The 16,260-nt window shown below is 52.0% G+C and overlaps 1 protein-coding gene across 1 annotated transcript in view; it reads left to right on the plus strand.

Annotated features, from left to right (window-relative positions):
- The window catches only part of LOXL2 (lysyl oxidase like 2), a 94,013-nt gene that overhangs the window by 37,092 nt on the left and 40,661 nt on the right, over positions 1-16,260 (plus strand). Inside the window, exon 4 of the mRNA XM_043561575.1 lies at positions 13,543-13,754. Within this exon, the coding sequence (XP_043417510.1) occupies positions 13,543-13,754 (212 nt within the window). The remainder of the gene's footprint in view (positions 1-13,542; positions 13,755-16,260) is intronic.

Below are 16,260 nucleotides of genomic sequence, written 5' to 3' on the forward strand. Positions count from 1 at the left end.
AGAGCGAGTGATTGATTCAAAATGGAAAGAGAGAAAGGGAGAAAACATGGCAGCTACAACCTTTCATAACCTAATCTTGGGAGCAATATACCATCATTTCTGCTATATCCTGTTGGTCACACAGATCAATGTACACAGTGTGGGAGAAGATTACGCAAGAGTGTGAATACAGAAGGTGGAGACTATGGGGGGCCATCTCGGAGGCTGGCTACCAAAGGGCCATTGTTTCCAAATCTAGCTGGGGGTCAGAATCACTTTTAAAATGCAGATACTGGGGCCTCACCCCAGACCTCCTGAATCAGAATCTCCCACTAGGGGAGGAGACTAGTTTTTAAAGCTCTCTCAGATGATTCTGATGTTGCCAGCCTGACCCAAGTCAGCCTTTGGAAATGGCAAAGGACTTGTGACCCTCCTACACTTATGGCTAAATTTCAAAGTTAGCTTTTCAACAAGTTCTCCACCCAAACAACAAAATCAGTAAACGTTTATGGCACTGTCCTTACGTGCAAGGTGTGTGGGGCTGAGGGCAGGAGGAGTGGGCAGCCTCCTCAGGGACGTGGTGGACGTCACCCGCAGGGCACTCTGGGATCTGCCATGAATCCAGGCCAAGGATCCTTCCCTGTGCTTTAGCCTCTAGCTGACCCCAGGACCCGCGCTGAAGAAAGGCAACTTGAAATTGCCCTATTTGGGCTCCGGAGGAAGTTCTACCCAGACTGTGGTCTTTACATTTTCCTCTCATGAGTCATCCCGTCCTGCTTTTTTCTCATATGTTCCTAGAACACACTGAGTCCACTGGGAACTCGTCCAAGCCTGCGGTATAGCAAAAGGATTTCCAGCTTTCTCTCAGCTGGCAGGATCAGACCAGAGGAGGATGTGACCCTCTTCACATGCCACTGTTTTATCCGGGAGAAGCAGAAGCGATTGTTGAGGAGTAGACGTGCTTTAGTGTCCCAGTTACCAATGGCAACTTCGCTTTGCTGTGAAGTCTCTGATTTGGAGGATGGGCTCATCCAGCCTAGTTTCACACTTCCCTCTCCACTCCTTGTAACCTCATACAGAATCGTTGGCACCCTCTTATATCTAGCTCATCTTTCTAATGTGTCCTGGGGGGAAGGGATATAGCTAATTCACCGTTGTATCCAGTAGAAATAGTGCCAGGAACCTAATGTGGACAGTGTCTCCAACCCCCCAATTTTCTTCTTCCTAGGAATGCATACCAAAGATTGTGATCCCCCAAAGTGAAGAATCTCCCAGGATAAAACATCAAAGGAAACAGTGATAAGCAGCACATAGAAGCGAATCATTCCTTCATAGCATCTTAATAGATGCTTAATAGATATATGAGCTTATTTATAACATCTTTATTTTATTGATAACATCTTTATTTTTGTTTTATCTTTTTTTAACATTTATTCATTTTTGAGAGACAGAGACAGAGCGTGAGCAGGGGAGGGGCAGAGAGAGAGAGGGAGACACAGAATCCGAAGCAGGCTCCGGACTCTGAGCTGTCAGCACAGAGCCTGACGCAGGGCACGAACTCACGAGCCGTGAGATCATGACCTGAGCTGAAGTTGGATGCTTAACCAACCGAGCCACCCAGGGGCCCCTATAACATCTTTAATGGGCTTCTGTTTAGCCAAGAACCTCAGGATAATACATTTGGATTGCCAAATGAAGATCCGGGCTTCTGGGCGTAAGAAAGTCATTGATAGCTTGAATAAAAAGAAGGTGAGCCAAAATGTCAGTGGGTTTGGGGTTGGGGAATGAAAAGACTCATCTGCCATTAGAAAAAAACGATTCTGGAAAAGATCTCTATGAGTGGCACTCCAGCAGAGAAGTGTCTATTGAAACTGGCTCGCAGAGAAAGCAGAAACTTGACTGGGTAGAATAGGCAGAGAAGTGAACCCCCAAAATATATTAAGGAGTACTTTTTTATTTTGGAAGTGCTAACAGTCCTCACAAAAGCTCAGCACCTACCTTTATTCTGGACATTCGTTGGGTGCCTGGTGCACACACAGCATGGTCTGCCATACCCTTAGGGAAAGAAAGCATGGCCCTTGTCCTCCTGCCCTTACAGCCTGAGAAGACGAGATGCATGCCTTTAAAAAGCCCGAGGATCATTCCGAGGCAGGGAACCTAGACCCTAAATAAGTTTATAGTAACCTAGAGAGGACTACCTGGGGAATGACTGGTTTGAAGCGTTCCACACTTTCCATCTTCCTAGAAGTCCTCCCTCTTGCTGTCGTACAATCAGGCTGGTTACCACGAGCCAGACTGGGAGCTTTCTTGTCCAGCCACAGACACTGAGGAAACTTTCAACTGATGAGCAGCCCCCTGTAACCTCTTCCTTCTGATACCGGCTGAACGTAGGTCGTGAAAGGGCCCGCATCTCAAGATGTCTGAGGAGAACCTTTGAGGGTTACCACTGCATCTAAGACTTTGTAGCTAAAGCTCATGTTTACTGTCAGAGCTGGCCTGATGGGTAGGGAGCTGCCCGGCCCACCTTACAGGGGGTATTTGTGGGATGCTGAGAAGTTTCTCTGAAGTACCTCATGTAATAGCCTGTGTCAGTAGCTGAAGTCATGGAATCATTCCTCTTGGCTAAAGAAATGTCCCCTATTAAACATTTGTGGATGAGAGGAAGAAGTGTAGGCTGGTGAATGTGCAGTTAGGTGGGGTCACAATGTGATGACTAATGGTGCCTGGGAGAACTGTGGGCTAATCAGCGTGAACACAGTGGTATTTTCTGGGGCCTTGCTCCTGCCTCTCCTACAGCGGAAATTTGCATGGAGATTAAAATGTGCACTGATAAGTTATAGGGGACACAAAACTGGGGGGGGGGGGGAGTTGCTGGAATATGACATGACTGAATGAGATTCAGTAAAACCTCAGTAAGTTGAGATAAAAGGCCCAAACTGTAATATATTCAGGATGAATTTAAGATCCTATAGCAAGGTTCATGGGAAAAAAGCAGCCACAGAGTGAAAGCCAGGGAGAGTGACTAGAAAGCCTTGACTATATCTTTAAAATCCCTGAAGGAGACTGGCTGACTGAAGCTTAGTACAAGCCAAGGCTATGATATGGCTGGTAAAAAAGAAAAAAAAAAAAAAAAAAAGTAAACGTACACTGATGCGCTGATGGAATTCTTCCCTTAAACTCTGTTGTTTTGGATCAAGAACCAAGTACAGGGTTCAGTTCTGGGGGCATCTCTTAGCTAGGTCACCCAGGGGACAGGCCAGCAGGATCTGGAAACCATGTCATATGACGAAGTGAAGATACTGTGTCAAGAAAAGAGAGGAGAGGGGACATGTGGGCTCTCTTTAAATATTTGAAATGTTACCATGGAGAAGATGTTGATTTCTTCTAGCCCAGAACCAAGATGGATAAGAAGGTAATGGATGGGATGTAGATTTCAGCTCAGGGTGAAAACTCTGTAACACTTAAGACTATCTGACCCACAGTGGATGGGGCTACCCTGTTAGTAGCAAGCTCCTGGTCACTAGAGTAATTCAGCAGGAATGGGATGACCTCCTGCCAGGAATGTTGTAGCCAGATTCCTACACTGGGAAGGAAGCAGGATGAGGTGATTGCCAAGTTCTAAGATCCCTTGTTAACTCTGCATTTATGAAAATACACCCAGCCCATGATGGGGGTGAGCTGACTGCTGGCAATGCACACCATTGTGTGCACTGGTGTCTCTCTCTCTCTTGCTCTCCCCCCCCCCCCCCCCACACACAAGGGATGCTGGCTGGTATATGTGCTGGGTGCTCTGGCTCTCTCCCTGCCTCTTCTCTGGTACCCCACAAGCTTGACCTTGAAAGCAAAAGCAGACTTTCTGCTCTCACTCTTCCCTATCAAAGTGTGAGAGCCTAAGGCCCTCCCTTGACTTCCCCAGTTTGGAGTCCATAAATTCAAAAGTGGCCAAGAGTAGAGTGTGGTCAAAGTGAAATGTCTGTTAACACTCTGTCTGTGTCTTGTGACCCCTGGGGTAAATGACTGACCTAATGAACCTGATAAGGACACCTGCCCCCCCTTCCCACCTCATCTCTTCCCACCCTGCTGTGAAGGGTGTGGTTGGGCTCTACAACATGCATCCTCATTGGCTCCTGGAGGTTGGGACCAGATCACAGACCATTAGAGATGACCCTCACAGGCTCGTGCCATCTCTGGAGTATACTGGAATTCCCCAAGCAGAGAGTGGAAGAAAACTGCGCCTCAGTCTAGACCAAGTTCATCCCACTTTGGGATGCCAGAGGCATGAGTCACTAAGCCCAGGGACCTGGCTGATGAATTTCACTCAATGAGCTAACTGTATTTCCAGTGGACTCCTACATCTGCTAGGGGCATCCTCAGGGGCTCTTTGATGCTTCATGATTTCCCTTCTAAAGAAGGGGAGAAAGCACACCTCCTTTATATGACTGACCCCACCAAGAGAGAGTTCACAGGTTTGGACCCTGAGCTACCTATTGGCCAGCAGCCAGAACCCTGGGCAAATCCATTCTCTTTATTACGATGAGCTGGTTGAAATCAGTCCCTTCCAGCTATGACAGTCTGTGACCCAGAGTGGTGATGGTTTCTCCATCAAAATGACACCACATGCACTCACCATTTACAGGGTAGTTTTAAATACTCTGTAGGGGAAAGAAAAATCAGATGATTTCCGCAAAAATACCTGGCAGACTATGAAGTGCTACAGGAGCTTAGCCCCACCACTGGTTCACCAGCCTTGGTTCATTGCATCCAGAAAGTTCACCAGGCGGGGTCTGGGGTCTCGGTTCTCCGGTTTGCTGACACAGACTATACTGTCACATCTTGCTGTGTAGCCTGTTTTAGACCCCGGAGTTCAAGTCAGGACCCTTGAGTTCTGGTCTGGCGGAGCCTGAGAACTGCAGCTGTGTGTCCAGAGTGACTGACCCTTCCTGGGTCTCTGGACACCTCGCTGTAAAACAGCATTCTCACAGGGCAAGGGAGTCTATGGCCCGAGTCTACGGACAGTCCCCAAAACCTTCTCAGAAAGAAGCAAGCAGGAGCAAATCGTGAAATGCAAAATACTGTTGGTTCCAAGCAAATGGATCTTTTTTCAACCTAGAAAACAGAGCCCCAGCTAAACCTCCCAGGATTTCAGAGGCTCTTAAATTGAGAGGCTTCGTTTCCTGTCTGTGGCAGTGGGCAAGTTGGAAAAAGCATTAGATAAGAAGAGATTACAAATCCAGATGCCCTCCTGAGGAAATTTCTCTACACTGGCTGTTTTGCACATTGCTAAGTCATGTGCTCATAGAAGGGCTCAAGGCTGAGCCCGTGTGTTGTGAGATCAGGGAACATGCAGCTCGTTTCCTTTTCTTCGCCTCCCCACACCACCTTCTTACCTACCCATTTTTTAAAGGCTCTTTTGCCAAGGCAGTTAGGTTACCAGAACTGATTGGGAACCCCCAGGCTGTGAGATTTAGGTGTGGCCTGGCCTCCAAGCCTCAGTTTCTCCTTGTGACAGCAGGCAGCCCCGAGGTCTGGAGAGGCCAACAGAGGGACGAAGAGGACGGGGCTGAGAGAATCTGGTACCCTTACCCTCCACGCTCCCACATCCTTCTGGAAGGGCACTGAGACCTGAAAAAGCTCTTTCTTCTCTTAACCACAGGAGCTGAGGCTGCTGTGAATTCTTAAAATTCCAGGAGTCCAGGTTTTTATTAGTCACACTCAGCTGCCAGAATGCTTCAAGGTTTTCCTCTCAGCCGCAGCCTTATCTCAGCCGCATCTGGGGCCTCTAGGAAGGTCTGAGAACTTTCCAGCAGAAAGTTTTCCCCCTACCTCCCCCTCCACCAGAGAGAGGGTACAACAGGTGACTGAGGAAAGAAAGGGGGTCTGTTCCCATCTCTGTGCAGTGTCAAGGCTGGTGGTCTCTCCAAGCCTAAATCTAGTCCTGCTTCCCTGATGGCCACAGGAGAGTTGGATGGCCTCCTTCTGTGGCAGGAGGAGAAATGGTGGCCAGACTGTCCTGCGAGGGAGTAAAGAGCCATGGTGGAAGCCCACAGCCTCTGAATCCCTAGCCTCGCTGTGTTGTTGAGCTGAGCATCAGCTATTGCTGTCCTGGGTTTGTCTCATAGCTCACAGGGAGGTTAGGCAGAGGATGGATGTATAAGATCCTGTCCGGAGTTAACATTCCGTGATTCTGTTTATTGAGTCTCTATGCGGTCAGGGCTTACCAGTGACCACAAGGAGCACACAAGAAGTCATTCCAGGGTGACCTATTTTCCCAACTAAAAGTAGGTCATAGCATCTGGAAAGCAAAAGGGCATTTATGCAGATAACAGAACAAAATATGTGAAATTGTGCACATCCTGACAAACTGGGAACGGGATGCTTGGCCAGGGTGGTGTTCACACAACTTTTTGAAAAGCATAAATACCTTTATAATCCTTTGCCAGGTGACATACGTGAATAAGCCGCATTACAGTTATCTGTCCGATGAAATAAATAAGTAGCATTATAATTTATCTTAGGTGAAATAAATGAATAGGCAGCATGTACTCAAACTTTGAACAGTGTAAATTGGGTGGAAAATGTGTGGCAGTTTAGAAAGGGAGAGAATATGGAAGGGATACTATATGGGAGTAGTGGGCAGGAGAACGACTCTCTTTGCCCTGGTTGGGGGATCCATTCTGTACGGGGAGTCCATTGATGTGACTAGAGTGGGGCTGCTGGGGTCCAGCCCGCTTCTGCAATGGACCGGAAAACCGTTCAGATGGGACTTCAACCATGTCGGAGGGGTCAGTGCCAAGGAATCCCCCCACTCCGTTCCCAGGAGGCGGTTAAGACAGTTGGATGCGTTATCTGGTCATGCATTCATTTGATATATTTTAATTGAGCACCAGCCACTGGGAATAAAGAGATTGAAGAAGTGGACAGCTTTGACTTCCTGGAGATTACGGTGGAGTAGTGGAGAAAGACAATTTCACAAATCGTTACTTTGTTACCATGGTGATGATTACTCTGAGGAGCAGTAGGCACCCCAGCTGGGAGTCAGGCCCAGGACTTGGCTGGTCTGCGGCCTCAGTCCGCCTGCTGGGTGGGAGGGGCCGGTTGCTGGAACAGGTGTCCTGCCAGCTTCCTGCAGACAGCAGGGCTTGCATTCTCCAAAGAAGCAGTCTCTGTGACCTACCCCGGTGCTTTCAGGTTGGAAAATGAAACACAGAGCATTCGATTTTCCAGCAGCCTTGCGAGACTCTTGATTTATAGAAGGAGGGCCCAGACAGACTGCAGGTTTTTTCCTCTGGTGGCTCAGAATGACCTCAACTGTCCACGCCACCCACCCCGACTGGTGTCCGTCCCATAGAGCTGAGGAGCAGAAGTCACTGCAACGCTTTCTCTCTTCCCTTTCATCCACCTGACCCGGTTGGAAGTCACCGGATAGAGAATGCTACTTCTTATATGGCTCCTTACTCAATGAATTCCTGATTTGATCGAAAGGAGGTACAGTGTAGCCAGACTTTACTACTACTCTCTTACTGTTTACAGATGACAACATCCAGACGCGTGCTGAGGGTCAGATCAGCTTTTCATTCAGCTCAGTAGCTCCCTTAGCATCGGATGTTGAAAGGACAGGGAAGGTGTTAATAGCCCAGATGACAAGGGAGTGCATGGATAAAGCGTAGACGTTCTGCTTGTCCATCTGTAAGTCACACAGGTAGGAAGAGAAGCAAGTACTGCCTAGTTGTTTATTTTGCATTAAATAAAGAATAAAGGCGGTCTTTATTAAATTTTTGGCTTGGGAGCTCAGTCTTCAGCTAAGTTGAACTCCTAGCATTTGGATTTTTAAAAATCATAATTGGTTCGGGGCGCCTGGGTGGCGCAGTCGGTTAAGCGTCTGACTTCAGCCAGGTCACGATCTCCCGGTCCGTGAGTTCGAGCCCCGCGTCTGGCTCTGGGCTGATGGCTCAGAGCCTGGAGCTTGTTTCTGATTCTGTGTCTCCCTCTCTCTCTGCCCCTCCCCCGTTCATGCTCTGTCTCTCTCTGTCCCAAAAATAAATAAACGTTGAAAAAAAAATTTAAAAAAAAAATCATAATTGGTTCATTCCAAAAATGTTTGAGGACCCCCTATGTGTCGTGTCTGGCACTAGGAGCCATGGGTAATACAAAAATGAGTAAGGCACAATTCTGCCATTGAGGGACTCACAATTCAAGGAAGTGGCAAAATAGATGCAAAGATAAATACTAATAGTATAAGACAGTTAGCATAAGTCAAGGACTGACTGACTGGCTCAGAAAGCAAATGCCAGGGGAATGAACAGGACGTCAAATCTCTGTGGACCAGATATTTGGGGAAGGGGGCTTCGTGGAGGAGATGGTGGTGCCTCTTTCCTCCTCTGTCGTGAGTGACAGCAAGAGACTCGCCTATCTAGTTGGCCTGTGTGTCCCAGGGCCTCACACGGTGCCTGGGGGTAGCAGCACTCAACAGTCAGTTTTCAGATGCGTGGATGAGACTGTCCCTGAGGTCAGTAGGACTCTGACAGGAGAGAGAAGGAAGAGAGAATTGCAGGGAGGTTCAGTGCCGGGCTTTAAGGAGTGATATCCCTGGCAGTGCGAGAAGGTCACTGGCTGGGAAAAGGGAAGGGGGAGGGTGGTATGGGTCAGATCAGGGAGCCGACGGCCTGGGGAGCCACGGGAAGGTTTGGAGCAAGACGTGGACACGCAGTGGGCAAGGTGGATGAGTGTGCTGGTGGCGTGTGTGAGGTGGCCGGGGCAGCGATTCCCCCTCGTGGCCTATGTGAAATGGCCGAATTACAGTGCCTTTCTTTCACTTCCATGGCTCTCGGTGCCACCTGACTGGCAGATGGAGGTGGAAATGGGGTGGTGATGGGTGGCCAGAAGGCATCGCTGGGTGGCTAGAGGTGTGAGGAGGGGAAGGTGCAGAAGGTGCGGAAGACAGGTGAAGCTTGTGCCTTGCAAGCTGCAAGGGCAGGAGCCTGACTGGGGGGGGGGGGGGGTGCGGGCGGGGGGTGGCAGAGGAAAGGTTGAGGGTATCTTGGATGTGTTGGGTGTGAGGTGCTGAGGAAGGTGCCAGGCTGGTGGTTGGGAAAATGGATCTGTATCTTGTTGGGTTTTTTTTAAGATTTATTATTATTGTTGTTGTTGTTATCTATTTTTGAGAGAGAGAGAGCACAAGTTAGCAAGGGGCAGAGAGAAAATCTCACGAGGGGCACAGAGAGAGAGAGAGAGAGAGAAAGAGAGAGAGTATGTGGAGCCCAAAGCAGGGCTGTGCTCACCCAGAATGGGGTTCGTGCTCACCAGATGTGGGACTCGAACTCACGAACTGCCAGACCAAGACTTGAGCCAAAGTCAGGTGCTTAACCGACTGAGCCATCCAGGTGCCCCTGGAAGGCCAGTTTTTGAAATAGCTGAAGAAAACCAGCCGGGAGCTTAGAGAGCAGGAACCCACCAGCAGTGGAGGGACGGGTCTCGCTAAGCGAGCCGAGGTTGTGTGCCATCAACCAGCCGTGCGTCCTAGTTGGGTTGACGGTGTGCTCCTGTATCTTGCCGCCGAGGTCCTCCCTCCTCGACACCACCCCCTGGTTGTCTTCTCAGCTGGGAAGGCCTGGGCTGATATTCAGTGACAACTTCTAGAACAGGGAGAAGGAGGATAGTTGGGCGAAGATGGGGCCCTTACAAACGCCTCCTAAGGAGGGGGGCTTTGCCCCTGGTGCCAAGCTTTCCGATCATGAAGTGCGTCCTTGTAAGGCTTGCTTGCTTGCCTGGCCTACCCCCCCCCCCACCCCGTTATCTTTATCTGATGCAATCTTCCACTAGACTTTCAGAATTGGTGATTTTTCCTCATTGGCCATAGCCCCAGACTGTCACATTGTGGAATTTGCATTCACAGATGCTGCAAATGCAAATGTCGTGCAGGCACAATGCTGGGAGTGCTGCCTTGGTGCTCCTTCCCTAGCTTTCTCCCCAGCAGCCCACTGACTGAAGCAGGGCAGGGTCCTGACCTCCCTGCACCTTGATTTTCCCTTTTGGAGGTGGGCGCTGGGGAGGAGAGGAGTTCTGGGTAGGACAAGTCTAGAAGGTTCTGTGCATTCCTTGGAGGAAGGCCTTTTCGGAGATCTGGGTGAACTGTTGTCTCTGGCGAGAGAGACAGCATTCAGACTCGAAGTTTAAAATGTGCCGGCTGTCTTACCAGCTTCTGGGCTATTGGGCTTAATGTATAACCAGCAAGTCTAGAGAGCTCTTTGTTAGAGAAGAAAAACGTGTATATGTTTTAGTGTTTCCAATCTTCTCTTTTCGAGTTGAACTGGGGAGAAAAAATCCTAACGCTTGTGGTTATGGAAGAGATTCCACAGCAGTGAGGTAAGGAGGGAAGTTATGTGTGTATGTGTGTGTTTTCCTACACAGAGGTCTCTGAGCAGCTTATGTGAGCTCGTTAGCTAGCAATGAGCCCTGAATGGGCGCCACGAAGGGCTTCCCTGCCGCCCCCTGGCTGGAGTCCACAAGCAGCTGGGAGGCAGCTCTCAGCTCACGTACACACTCGGGTCTGACTCCCAGTTCCTCCCGCAGAGCCTGGGCGGAGGAAGGACTTCGAATGTGCAGGCCCCAGAGGAGCTGAGCCCCTGGCCTTGCCCCGGGGTGGGGCTGGGGGTGTCAACTCGATACCAGGCAATGGACAGGGTGTGGCTGGGAAGGCAGAGAGGCCACCAGTCCAGAGCACAGGCTTGGAGTCAGAACTCAAGTGTTCACCCTCGTTTACCTGCTTATTGGCTGTGTGAACTGGCAGAAGTTGCAAAACCTCGCTGAGTTTTCTCATCTTTCACTTGGAACGGGGGTGTGCCATCAGCCTTCTCTGAGGGTGTCATGGGGGTTGAGTGGGCACAGAGCCTGAACGCATAATGAATTCGTTGCTATTTGGAAATTGAGGGCCCTCGCAGTTTTCATTATTCAGAGAAGAGACAGGGCCCTGCGTTTGGGGCATTGGGAGGAAGCCTGGCAAGGTCCATGGAGGGCAGACACTATACTTTTTTGAATGAATGAATGAAGCGAATTTGCGCCTGATGAAATGAGGGAGAAAAGAAGACATTCCATTTTGAAATTAACAGCCCTGACCCTGACCACTTTTTTAGGCGCTGGAGGGATCAAGTCCCTCTGGACCTTTCCTGCACCGCATAGGTGCACAAACAGATGCACACTCCACACACACACGCGCGCGTGTGCACGCACACTCCACACGCGTGTGCACACGTGTGCGCACACACACACACATGTACACACACACACACACTGAGTTGTTGGAAGAATAAGGACAAAGACAAGGACCAGGACACCTCGCTCTAGCACTTTCTCTTCTCCAAGCCTCGTTTCCCACATCCTGAGTCCACCTGCCCCCTCCCTCCCACAGCTGTCATACTTCTGCAGAAGACATGCCAGCCTGCATCAAGACGAGGGCATGTGGGTCTGCTGCGTCCCCTGTCCCACGGTTGGAGCTTGGATGCCTAGGGTCACATTGGACTTCTCCCCTTAGTGAGCTTGCATTGCTGCCCCATGGCAAGGGGGGAGTGGGGAGGGAAGGATCTGTGAATTTAGTGAAGTCAGGCCCAGCCTGCCACCCCGTAGCGTCACAGGGCCGGTGCCACAATGGTAACTTTCCTTCTGGGCATTACGCATTACACACTGGAATTCAGCCCTGCCTCCAGAAGGGGAAAGGGGCAGGAGGGGGCTGACCCACAGGCTGGTCCAGAGCTCAGGCCCTTTCTTGGCTTGCCCCTGTCCACGTGTCTTGGTGGCACAGGTCCTGTGGCCTGAATGGAGGCTGTAAAGGATCCAGGATCCAAGCTGGCAAACATAATCCTGCCCCTGGCGCTTTCCTTCCTCTCTGCATGGAAAGGAACTAGGGCCAAATGCCATCGCTCCCGGCCCACATACTTTCCACTGCCTTGCTGGACTGCAGAAACAGGGCCTGGCTGTGCACTCTGCAGCCAGGGCGAGGAGACATGAATCCCCGGGCACCCAAATAATGGTTCTGTTCAACCTCATGGTTCATTTGCATCCTGACTGGACAGGGGCTCGGGCACTCAGGTTGCCAGGATCCTCCCTCCCAGCACCCCTGCCCAGCCCCACCCCTCTCCCCCGCTGGCCCAGCTCAGGGAGCTCCCCACACTGCACTCCCTGCCCCTAGGTGCTTCTTGGGAGATCAGTGGACTCAGTTTTCTCATCAGATAAACAAGATAGTGAGAGTTGTAGAGCACTTAATTCTATTGTTTGAGGATTAAGTAAGAGAATGTACCTAAAACGCTCCTTGTGGGGCTCACACACGAGTCTGTTACTGTTATGTTGCAGTTCATCATATCTGAGTATGGATTTGGGGCTGGGGACAGTGAGGAGGCTGGAGGCATAGGTGGAATCAGTCGTGACCGGCCGTGGGCACCTCACTAAGTTAATCAGGCATTACTATATAGTTAAGGGACAAGATCGCTGTGTTTTAGGAGCTCTGGTGGCTACCCTGTGGCAGATAGAAGAGGGAGATGGAGACAGGGACTCAGGGAGCCTTGCAAGAGCCAGTGGTGGTGCCATTGGGCAGGGGCAGAGAGAGGAGGGGCTGGAACTGAGAGATTTAGGGAGGGAGCTCCCCTAGTGTTTGGGGGAAGATTGGGTGAGCACAGGTATCACTAACTCCAGGTAGCCCCCCATTTCTCTCATCCAGTTTGGCCTCTCGAGGCCCTCTGTCCTTCAACCAAATTCCTGGACCTCTGGGGTAGGCTTGGGGCAGGGTCATTGCCACTCAGTGTTAGGGTGTGGGGAGGAGAGCCCGCAGTGCAGTGAAGCAGGAGCCCCCCATGCCCAGCCTTTTCCACTTCCTCCTGTCGGGGTCCTGCCTCTTTCATCACTTCCACAGAAAGATGGATGGGGGTGGGGGTGGAAATGGAGGCAAGGAGTGGGCTTTCGGAGGGCCTCAACTCATTTGGAATCTTTCCTTCCATAGCCCGGTGGTTGTGTCCGTCCCTACCTCCCTGTTGGGCAGGCCTGGGGCCCTGCACCTAGCTTCTCCTTCCCCTCTTCTCTCCACGCCAGCCCCCTTCTCTCCTGGGACTTTCTCACTGAGGAAGGCCGACCCCCAGGGGACGAGGTAGTGTGCAAGATGGCACCACCAGCCTCAGGAAGGCTGAGGCTCATCTGCCTGACACGCTTCAGTTTTACTGAAAGATTAATGGGGAGATACACACACACACAAAACCGACACGCATGTGCGCACAGACACGCTTTGGAGTAAAATACAAAATCCAAATTATTTTTAATATAGAACCGGAAAATTCAAAAAACACATTTTCTCTTCACTTATTCTGAGAACCCCCAGGAGAGGGCTGGGGCGCAGTGCTCTCTAGGCTCTTTGTAGCAGGTGGGAGAAGCCGCCGGGGTCCTGGGGCTCCCCTCCACCTGCTCCCGAGCACCGCTCCGCCCCCCGATGTGCAGGGCCTGAGGGCAGAGGCAGGCTGGTACAGTCACCTCTCTGGGGCAGACCCGGCAGGTAACCCCCCTCCGTCTGTGCCTCCTTCTTCCCAGAACCTGAACATCCAGGTGGAGGACATCCGGATCCGAGCCATCCTGGGCACCTACCGCAGGCGCACCCCCGTGACAGAGGGCTACGTGGAGGTGAAGGACGGCAAGACGTGGAAGCAGATATGCGACAAGCACTGGACAGCCAAGAATTCCCGCGTGGTCTGCGGCATGTTTGGCTTCCCTGGGGAGAAGACGTACAACACCAAAGTGTACAAGTAAGGGAACTGCTCCAGCCTGGGCTTCCCGGGCCCTTGCCCTGCCGGGTTAAGAGTCAGCTCTTACCAAGCACCCCCAGCATAGGAAAAGTCCTCCCGCCCTATGTCATGGCGGGGGCCGCCAGTGTCCCTCCAGCAAGCCTGCCCTTGAGGAACTCCCGCTCCTGTGGGAGACAGACCCCCAAATGAATGATGAAAGTAGGGCGAGGGAAGGGTTAGGGCAGAGGCAAAGGGCAAGATGCTGCAGCCCACAAAAATCCCACCTCTCAGTGCAGACAGCCAGCTCAGTGACCCCAGGGCCTGAGCAAGGACAATAATACCCCGGCCGGACGGGGCAAGGGCAGTGCCAACTTAAGAAATGGTTACTTTTCCTCAGCGAAAGATTATTCTGAGAAATCTGGAACTTTCCGCAACTGTCAGGAAATTGAAAAACGGTTGGATTCGATTCAGTTACACCAATCCCAGTTAAACCTCACCTGTTATGGTTTCCAAAGTTGGCACGTCCCAGGGGGCCAGGGGGTAGATGGGGGATCCGAGGGGAATCCAGTGAAGGGGTTGGGCCCTGTGACAAGCTGGCCGCTGGGAGACCTCGGTTGGTAGCAGGATCTTCTTATCTCCTCTTATTAATGATAATGACAGTCTGTTTCTGAATGCCTACCCCGTGCCAGGCTCTGCCCCTTGTCATCAAGTTCTCACAGCACTAGGAAGTAGGAGTCTGCTTCAGAGTTGAGGCAAAGAAGTCAGAGAGAAATTGTAGAACCAGGATCCAAACACAGGCCTCCAGCTCCAGGGTCTACACTCCTGGAGAGAGTGTAGGCTCACAACACCACGTCTTTCCTTTCAAACCAAGGACAGGGAACTTCGGAGTCAGGAGACCGGGCTCCAAGCCCAGCTCGTCCTCCAGATCCTTGGGTCAGTTCAGGCTGCATCCCTCCTTGGGTTTGGCGTGGCCGCCTTTGGTTAGAGCCCCCAGTCCACCACAGGGGTGAGTGCTGGCGTCAGGGCAGGCTCACAACACCCCTGGGGGTGATCTTAGTGGCCATTCCCTCCCCCAGCTATCCCAGACATGGCCCAGACCTTCCTGGTTGCACAGGGCAGCTGGGAGGTGGCGTGGTCTCAGCCCTCGGAGTCTTTGGACAACTCCCGCCAGCTGGCCGGCTCCTTCCCTGGGGACACCTTCTCAGCTTTTCCGACCCAAGTGAGCCAAGAAAAGCAAACCCCTCCCCTGGCTGGCCCCACCAGAGCCCCCAGCCTAGTGGCAGGTCTGAGCCCAGTCCTAGGAAGGGGAGGGCTGCCACCAGCTCAAGACCAGGCAGAACGTGCCTTGTTCAGATGGCATTTGAAAGCCATCTCCCCAACTGCGGGCAGTCCTGCATCCTCTTCCTGCTTTCGAGGAGGGGTCTCGGATCTGTTTTGGCAGCTGCACCCCGGGTGATCCTCTCATGGGCTGGGTTGGAAACCCTCTCCTTGCTCCTCCCACTCCCGTGTCTGTGGCTGTGCTTTCTTTTCAAACGGGGACAGGAAAAGGCTCCGAGGGCTGGGAGGCACCCAAGGTGCCATCCCAAGGTGGTGGATGGTGTTCTTGGCCAAGTTGGGAGATAATTAAACGACGCTGCTGAAAACCAGCTCCGACTCCTGACCTCTAGCTGGAGATGCTATGGGGGAGCGGGAGGATGGGCGCTAAAACAACCTAGGGTTGTTTTATGTTAGACTCAGCTGACAGGCCCCAAAAGAGAAGAGCACACTGGGAAGCTTCTGCCTCAGTGGTGCTGTTAGGGGCTGTGATGGCAGCCGGCTGGAGGAAGTGATGAGCTGGGACTCCCAGGGCATGGCTTCAGCCCTCACTCAGTCCAAGCCCTTAGTCTGCATGGAAAGAGACACAGGCCTGAAGGGCGGGGGACTCAGAGGTCACAGAACCCACCTGCAGAGCCTGTGGGGGAGTCCAGTTGTGTCCTCCACACTGCTGCTACCTCAGCCCCAGCTCTGCTCCACCTGGCTACAGGGCACAGGCCCCTGCCACGGGCTGGCTGTTGAGTCTGGGAGGTGACGCAGGGCTGGCCTGGGGCCAGGGTGTCTGGGAGCCGTGCTCAGAGGCTACGGACAGCAGGGGCCTGGGGACTGAGTGTCCCCGAATCTGTGACTTCCAGTAGCATCTTTCCCCAACTCCCTTTCGCCCTTCCCACAGCCTGTCGCTGGTGTCGTTGACAGCCGCCCCCCCCCCCCCCAACTGCCTCCCAGAGAGGGCTTTCACCCTTAAGAAGGAAGCATTTTCAAAGTGATTCTGTCTAGGGTGGGTATCTCCTGGTATCCACCAGGTCCAAAGGGGCCCTGCAGCCTTAGACGTTCACCAGGGCAATGCCCGAGGCCTCTCCACCCTTAACTCTGCTAACTGGCATATCCGGTGGCTACTCGGAGGCCTCACCCCCACAGGGTCGCCGTGAGTGGAGTCAGCTTCCCCACCAGGGGCTGCTTTTCCGTGAGCTACATTCTGCTGTGCCCTGGGGAG

This window comes from Prionailurus bengalensis, chromosome B1 (genome assembly GCF_016509475.1).
Source record: "Prionailurus bengalensis isolate Pbe53 chromosome B1, Fcat_Pben_1.1_paternal_pri, whole genome shotgun sequence".
NCBI classification, from domain to species: domain Eukaryota; kingdom Metazoa; phylum Chordata; class Mammalia; order Carnivora; family Felidae; genus Prionailurus; species Prionailurus bengalensis.